The sequence below is a fragment of the Gossypium hirsutum genome, chromosome D05 (genome assembly GCF_007990345.1).
Source record: "Gossypium hirsutum isolate 1008001.06 chromosome D05, Gossypium_hirsutum_v2.1, whole genome shotgun sequence".
NCBI classification, from domain to species: Eukaryota; Viridiplantae; Streptophyta; class Magnoliopsida; order Malvales; family Malvaceae; genus Gossypium; species Gossypium hirsutum.
In genome coordinates this window covers 2,105,407-2,113,779 of record NC_053441.1, presented here as the reverse complement: position 1 = coordinate 2,113,779, position 8,373 = coordinate 2,105,407, and the positions used below count along the sequence as shown (strand labels likewise).

The 8,373-nt window shown below is 32.8% G+C and overlaps 1 protein-coding gene across 5 annotated transcripts; it reads left to right on the top strand.

Moving 5' to 3' along the window:
• The first annotated feature begins 559 nt into the window (after positions 1 to 559).
• Positions 560 to 6,089, top strand: LOC107907223 (casein kinase 1-like protein HD16). Of its 5 annotated transcripts, none has more exons than XM_016834493.2 (18): positions 560 to 810; positions 1,611 to 1,713; positions 1,816 to 2,009; positions 2,284 to 2,409; positions 2,502 to 2,575; positions 2,660 to 2,729; positions 2,837 to 2,892; positions 3,030 to 3,101; positions 3,184 to 3,278; positions 3,371 to 3,437; positions 3,508 to 3,637; positions 3,740 to 3,958; positions 4,068 to 4,198; positions 4,620 to 4,794; positions 4,885 to 4,975; positions 5,280 to 5,437; positions 5,518 to 5,706; positions 5,848 to 6,089. In XM_016834493.2, exons 2-18 carry the CDS (start codon positions 1,617 to 1,619, stop codon positions 5,905 to 5,907), a joined length of 2,004 nt encoding a protein of 667 aa, XP_016689982.2. In that variant the 5' UTR covers positions 560 to 810; positions 1,611 to 1,616; the 3' UTR covers positions 5,908 to 6,089. The 5 variants fall into 5 exon arrangements, with proteins under 5 accessions (XP_016689982.2, XP_016689984.2, XP_016689983.2 ...); XM_016834495.2 differs by having other exon boundaries at positions 576 to 810; positions 4,620 to 4,761; XM_016834494.2 differs by having other exon boundaries at positions 578 to 810; positions 1,616 to 1,713.
• The last annotated feature ends 2,284 nt before the right edge of the window (positions 6,090 to 8,373 follow it).

Sequence of the window (8,373 nt, the reverse complement as noted above, 5' to 3'; positions counted from 1 at the left end):
ATGAGTATAATTATCTAAATAATTAGTTTGTTAAAAAATTAAATAACTATTTTAAAAACTTGATTGGGTTTATCACTAAAATATTTTAATATTTAAATCAAAATAAAATGATTAGATTGAGAATTGAAATATATTAATTTTTAAATAAAAAAATAAAAAAAATATATCTAAGAAGACTTAAATTTAGAATCACAAAATTTTCAATCAAAAATTCGCTAATAAGCTAAATCCATATTGGTTTGTAGATTGAAGTTAGTTTAAAATTGATAAAATAAAATAAAAAAGATAAAAATAATTAATAATTTTAAATCATGGAAATAAATAAAAAATAAAAAAGTAATTTATAAAATAAAATTTTAGCAAACGTGCACTTGAAAAAGTGACCGAGAAGTGTTATCTAAGTTCTAGTAAACTAAAAAAAAAAAAAAAATTCTCATTTCCAAATGAATTTTGGTATAAGACATAACAATATTTAATATTATTGACCCAAAAAATATTAATTATTTAAAATAAAAAATGAAAATCCATTTTAAATAATAATAATTCCACGTAACTCCTTAATGGGATCCTACGTAGCCAAGTCGTAGCAAAGTCAGGTGTTGAGATTTAGGGCTCAAATCTTCCAAATTCCCAATTTCGCTCCTAACTTCCTCTCTGCCATCCACAGCCATGACACATTGTTTTTTCCTTCGATCGCATTATTTTTTCTCAATTAACACTTCATATTTTTCATGTTCTTTCAAGAACCTAACTTTTTGAAGCACATGATTGGTTTGCGTCGTTTCATTTTCTTCTTCTTCGAATAAAAAGGTATATATATATGTATCATATTCCCAATGTTTTATCATCTTTGAGCTTTGTTGTAACAAAAGCAATAAAAAAGAGATCAAATAAAAACCCAGTAAAAGAGGCAAATCGGTTTGTGTATGTTTTAATGTTTTTGTTCATTTCGTGCATTGTTTTATGGGAATCGCTTTCTGGGTTTTATTAATGTTTTTTTTTTGTTTGAAAATTGTACATGTTCTTTTTTGTTCTTTGGAATCGGTTTTTTGGATGATCGTTTGATTTACAAGTAATCAAATTCATGTTGGTGTGATCAGGCTTTTGTTTACGGCTGATGCTGAAATTTGTTAAAGTTTTTAACTTTTTCTTTAAATTGGTAAAGTTTTAAACTATTTTCTGTATGTTCTTTTGGTTGTGGATGATATATTTGTGTTTGAACTGATTTGGATTCAATATTTAGTAATTGGGTTTCCACCCTATATAAAAGATCAATGGCGATTTCCGGGTTCTCTTTTTTGATGATGATCAGAGTGTTGGTTTTGCAACTTTGGATGAATCTGAAATTGCAGTTGATTTTTTCTTAGATTATGGTTCATGCTTACGATTTTGATGTTTTAAGCATGTGATTCAACTATTGTTACTTATAACTTGAGCTTTGATGTATAATTGTTGAAATAGAATTTTTTAGGTTGCAATAAAATTGAAATTGATTGAATTTTACAGGTATATATGTTATGAATTGCCAATTTCTGGGATTGTGTATGATGATAAAATAAAATATCATGCAAAATGGTTGATAGGAGCTTTTACTCTCTCTTTTTTCTTAGAAAAGGATGCCAGATTTGAAAGGGGGAATTCGACGATCAAAGAGGATCAATGACAACCAGGAGACCCCTGCTGTCTTAGCTACAACTGCTCAACGTGGTGGTGGTAATAACCTTTTTGGTTTCATGTCTTCAAATCTCTTTGTTTATAATCAATCCAATTTGAGATTACCTGATGTTTCCTTGTATAATATGAATCTATAATCAGCTAATAGAGGTCGAGGTCGAGGTAGAGGACGCAGAGCAATGAACCAAGATGACAATGCGGTGCTCGTTGGCCCTGGTGCTTGTGGCAGGGGTTGCACTGGGATAAACTTGCCAGTGAAGCACCCGGTTGAGAAAACTGCTGAAAGATTGGTTGCTGTTGAGGAAGAAGGAAGCACTAGTCCACTTCCTGAAAGGGTACAAATTTTCTTTGATAGTAAGCTGACTTATGGGGCCATTAATTTACTTTTCTTATACTAGAACAATAGTGGATGAGAGTCTCATGTTAGTGGGTGCAGATGTCAAACTGTTGGAGGTAAATGACCAGATAGGCCTACGCAATCACTTCAACTGTTCCTACTTTCCCTTATCATGAAAAAGAAATCGCTGACCAATTCACTTATATTTATCATCTCCAAATTGAATTTTCAAGTTATTTATACTGATGTGAAATCTGCTTCTCCTTTGGCAGGTACAATTTGGTAACTCTCCTGTGTACATGTTGGATAGAAAGTTGGGTAAAGGTGGTTTTGGACAAGTTTATGTTGGAAGAAGGATCACTAGTGCCATAGGATGCACTGGTGCTGATGCCTTTGAGGTTCTCTTTCACTTGCTATTCCAGTGAACCCAAACAAAATTCACAGGAAGTCAAATCTGTTGCTAATGCCGTTATCCTACTTTATTTTGCAGGTTGCTTTGAAATTTGAGCATCGAAATGGTAAGGGATGTAGTTCTGGTCCTCCTTATGAGTGGCAAGTATACAGGTATGCAGACTTTGGCCCTTGCAGTCATTTGAACTTCAAATTCTGTGACCTAATTTATTTTACTTTCTCAAAATTATCATTCAGCTCTCTTAATGGCTGCTATGGACTTCCATCGGTTCATTACAAGGGTCAACTAGGGGACTACTACATACTCGTGAGTTTCTTAGTAAAGAGTTTCAAATCCACTGTTGTATTTCGGACAAAGGGGAAAAAAACAAGAAATGGAGTCTTTATTGATGTTTCTGTGAATCTTGTGACTAGGTCATGGATATGCTTGGTCCAAGTTTATGGGATGTTTGGAACTCAAACAACCAGATGTATGGGACCATTACTCTCTTAAGTTCTTTTTCATTTTTACTTTATTATCAGTTTTCTTAAAATTTTATGCTTTTAGTTTTTCTTTTAACTAACACATTGATGCCACTATATCTTGTTGTTTTTGCTCTTGATATAGGCTTACAGAAGATATGGTTGCTTGTATAGCAGTTGAGGCAATATCAATTTTAGAGCAGCTTCATCACAAAGGGTACTTTGAAATTGTTGCATTCCATTTTCTTTACTCACATTTTTTACTTGTAATTTGCCCACATTTCTTTTCTCTACTTCAGCTTTGTACATGGAGATGTTAAGCCTGAGAACTTTTTGCTTGGTCAGCCTGGGACCTCAAATGAGAAGAAGTTGTATTTAGTTGATCTGGGTTTGGGTATAGTTGCTTTCCTATAATTTGATGGAGGTGCTTTCCTATTCTATAACATACCATTTGTAGAGTGGCCTATAATTTTTGGTTCTTTTCAGCTTCGAGGTGGAAGGAGGTAGCTTCTGGACGTCATGTAGATTATGACCAAAAGCCTGATGTGTTTAGGTAACTGACTTTTGTTATGTTAGGAGTATGACCCTATTTGTTTATCTATTTATTATTCCTTCTGTTTTAGGGGAACTGTACGTTATGCAAGTGTGCATGCTCATTTGGGTAGGACAGGCAGTCGAAGGGATGACCTTGAGTCATTGGCTTATACACTAATATTTTTACTTAGGGGAAAACTTCCCTGGCAAGGTTACATTGTAAGTTTATTCAGCCGTTTGTATTTGCAATTAGAACTTTGTAGCCTAATTGCTGTCCTTTGTCATTAATGTGTTATGCTTTGATGTATTATGGGGCTGCAGGGGGAGAACAAAGGATTTCTTGTTTGTAAGAAGAAGATGGCAACTTCTCCTGAGATGCTTTGTTACTTGTGCCCTCCTCCTTTTCAACAATTTCTTGAGATTGTGACCAACATGAAATTTGATGAAGAACCAAATTACTCAAAGCTCATTTCTCTTTTCCGTAATAGCATTGATTTCAATTCATCAATATGTCCTATCCAAATTGATGGAGCTATTAAGGTGGTTACCTGGGAATTGGGATTTTAACTTGTGCCAATACCTTCTCTTTAAACCAAAAAAGTTTGGATTTTTTAACTTTAGTATTTGTTGATGAACCTCAATGCATCAGCTGGGTCAAAAAAGGGGAAGAGCACTTTTTGAGCTGGAAGATGGTGAGCAGCTTAGGAAGAAACTTCGGCTAGGTTCTCCTGCTTCTCAGTGGATCACAGTATATAGTTCCAGAAATCCAATGAAACAGAGGTGAAAATTCTATTCCAAACCAATGATCTTGCATCTTGTGTAAGATTATCTATTAACTGTGTCTACAAGTGCATGTGTATTTTGGCTGTTTCATATGCTTCACTGATAACCTGAATGGGGCAATGGTGGAAATGTAACTCTTGGACACTTTTAATAAAGGGCAGGTGAAAATAGGATACTAATGCTAGAGTTTCCCACTATCAAAATTGGTGAAATTTCTTGGCATAATGACTTTAGAATTGAATCCCATCCATCTAACCTCCAGTTAAAAAAAAAAAAAAAAGATGAAGAAGGAATAAGTAGGTAAGGTGGTCATGAAAAGCCAACCATTGCTGTTTCTTTTTGGAATTTGGTATCTCCTGCAACTTTTGGTATTAGATTCTTCATCCTTTTTTATCAATACTTGCAATACTAATTGCAGGTATCACTACAATGTTATAGATTCAAGACTCCAGCAACATGTGGAGAAAGGAAAAGAAGATGGCTTGTATATTAGCTGTGTAGCTTCATCATTGAATCTGTGGGCCATTGTTATGGATGCAGGGACAGGTTTCACATCTCAGGTTTATGAGTTATCTCCTATCTTTTTGCATAAGGTAGAACTAACTGGTTCTCAGCTCTCAGCTTTTCAGTTTCAATCATTCTTATTACTGAAGTCTCAGGCTTCTTACTGATTATATGATCAGGAATGGATAATGGAACAATGGGAGAAGAATTACTACATTACTTCAGTTGCTGGTGCTTGCAATGGCAGTGCACTGGTTGTAATGTCAAAGGGTAATTTCATGTTTGCCTTATTTTATTTGGTGAACATAAATATTTGGATAAAAAAAAACATTATCTAAAACGGTGGGCTGTTGTATATATAGTGTGGAAAGTTATACCAAACTGTCAAGGCTTTGGGACTATAATATCTGATTGTTGTAGTCTTGTAGTTCAGCTCATGCTAAGTTCTTTGATTAGGAAAAATAGACAAATTCTCCTGTCATGATTATCTTGTTAGTAGATCACTTCTCATGAACTTTACCTGGAAATTGATGTTGTGAAGCTCAATGCTGTTTTCTCCTTACTGCTACTAAAGGTACACCCTACACGCAACAGTCCTACAAAGTTAGTGACGTATTTCCTTTCAAATGGATTAATAAGAAGTGGAAAGAAGGCTTCTCTGTGACCTCAATGACCGCTGCAGGCAGCAAATGGGGCATTGTCATGTCCCGTAATGCAGGCTATCCTACTCAGGTTGCCTAATTCCAGCTGAATAATACTCAATTATATGATACTGCAGCAATCACTTACATCTTTTTGCACTTGCTGACTAGGTTGTTGAACTCGATTTCCTTTATCCAAGTGAGGGGATTCATAGAAGATGGGAAAAAGGATATCGGATTACCGCAGCAGCTGCTACAGAGGACCAAGCTGCATTCATACTTAGTGCGTCCAAGAGAAAATCACAAGATGTAATGCAAGAAACTTTGCGTACATCTGCTTTTCCTAGTACCCATGTAAAGGTAATCTAATTTTGCATGATTTTGGCAAGGCTGAAGATTGCCTGCTAGTAGTATTATTTTATACAATAAAATGATTCTTAAACGTTAACTCACGAAGAATGTAATTAAATAGTTGATTTATCCCACTCATCTGTTTTTCAGGATAAATGGTTGAAAAATCTGTATATTTCATCCATTTGCTATGGGAGGACAGTGTCCTGAAGTTTGGTATTCGGAAGAAGCAACTGCAGTTTACAAGTTAAAAGGCAGGTAAACTATCCCGGTCTATTATTCAAGGCCTTGAAATTAATAACAGTTGATGAGTCTTGTAAAGATTCCATCTGATTGCGCATTTTGTCCCGCTAATACTTAATGCTTTGAATCAAAAGTTTCCTTCCATCTTATCTTTTTTATTTTGCTCGAATCCTTGTCTATCAAGCATAAATTCCATCGTGTTTGTTGATTCTGTTGCCATCTCAACCTCTAATACCCCTTTAGTATACAATACCTGAAAAGTGTTTTTCTTAAAATGGCTATCTTATGATAATTTCACAATATAGCTTTGAACTTGCTAAGCGATGAGCAGACAATATATTACCAAATGATATAGAAAAAAAGAAAAAGCTTGTACTGGGCAAAGCCAGTCGAGACGATGCTAATTGCAAAGGCTTTGTTAAAACCCTACCAAGTTTGTCCGTGTGAAGTGGGCAGCCCTGAGGATGTTAAATTTGTTGGATCATATTTAGCATCAGAGACTGTTTTATGTTGTTGGGCTTTCAGCTTGACAAAAAACTTCATTGGTTGTAATATCAGCTATATTACAAGGACTAGGGAAGAATTTTTAATTTTCCCTGTGTAGCGTTTACAATGAATGCTGAAATTTGTCGCTATTATTTTATACTAGAATACAAAGTCAGAGGTCCCTCTATTGTAGGGAACTGATCAAATTAGTCCATTTTTTTTATTAAATGGATCAATTTAATCTCAAATAAGGCCAAATAGGAATAGGTTTTTAACAGTTTTATGGTTTTGAAAATGAAATATTCTATTTGAAATTGAATTGAAATTGGAACAAAAATTTTTTTAGACATTAAATGTCAACTCTATTACGATTTGGATGTGATTAAATTCTTTTTAACCAATACCTACAACTGGGAGTTTCTTGAATTATTTTATGCCCGTAACCAACCCTAGTTTCATGCGGACTAATATAATTCAAATTTTAATTTGAGAAAAACCCATGGAAATCAACCAGATATTCCAGGGCATGTGAAGAATTATTGTGATCAAATAGTTTGCCATATTTAGCTTTCTGTGACTAATAATACATAATACGATGGCGTGATTCTCTTCCCCTTTTGTTCAAGTTTAAAATAGGACAGAAAACAAAAAGTATCTCTAAATCCATTTTTTCCCGTTATCTAGATTAGCAATCTGTTGATCTGCAAGTAAAACAGAATTTTGTCACATTGATAACGGGGGTAGGAGGAAAAAAATATTTTTATATATAAATTTTCAGTTTCTTACGTCAATAATGTTAAATAAAATAAGATAGAAAATTTACGAGAATAGATGGTTATAACATTACTTATAAAAAAAACAATATTTTAATGAAAATAAAAATAGATCTTGCTTTCAAAAGGGTGTCACCAGCCCTTATAAAACGAGGACTTTTTAGGAATTTTAAACAAATAAAATTCGATTGCTGGAATAGAACGCTCAGATATCATTTAATATTTTAATATTTATTGCCGATATTATTAGTTTCGCCTCGATGATTCCAGGCTTCTATTTCATTAGTACTGGAAATTGGGAAAAGCAAAATACTAATCCAATGGTGCATATTAATATTAGTGATCCCACTGTTTATATTTTAAGAAAAGACACCTAAAAAGAGCGAAACTAACTCCTCACAGACTTAAATACTAACTATAATTAGTATTTAATTTTGAAAATAAAATTATGTTGTAGGAGATACGTGATACAAAACTCTTAGGATGTAATTAAAAAATAAATTATGTTTGCCTCATAAATGTTATTCCCTAATTCTTTTTTAGTTTAATAAATGTAATACATCCAAACATATATTTCTTTTAGAAATTTCAAAAAGAGAGGTAGTTGTCGGGGTGAATGAGAAATCTAACTCAATAACCAAATTACGAACCCCTAAAATAAATAATTATTGTTTTAGTCTTTTAAAATATTTTAAAATTTTAAATTACTAAAAATAAGATTATACTTTGACCCTCCTAAAATTATAAAAATTTAATTTAATTATTTAAAAATTATAAAGATATAAACTATTAAAATTTGATTTCGGCCCCTTTAAAATTTTTTTTGACTTCGTCCTTATCTTGGTCATATACTTAAATAAATATAATTTAAACCTTTACTTTATATTTAAATAAACATATAACTATCAATTTGGACTTTTAACATATTCATTTAAATATATAAAAATATTACTGAAAAAATGAAATATTTCAGAAAATATATAAAAATCTTTGCCAAAACTAACCCCTGCATCACGAAAATGATTTGCACGAGTTTGTAATCTTTTGACTCTTACTTTTGTGGTTATTATCTTTTCACTATTTTCTTTAGAGGTAACACTTTTTAGACTTTAACACTGTTCTGAATGTTGTAAAAGTGATGAATTTTTCAATTGTGTCGGGGAATTTTATAATT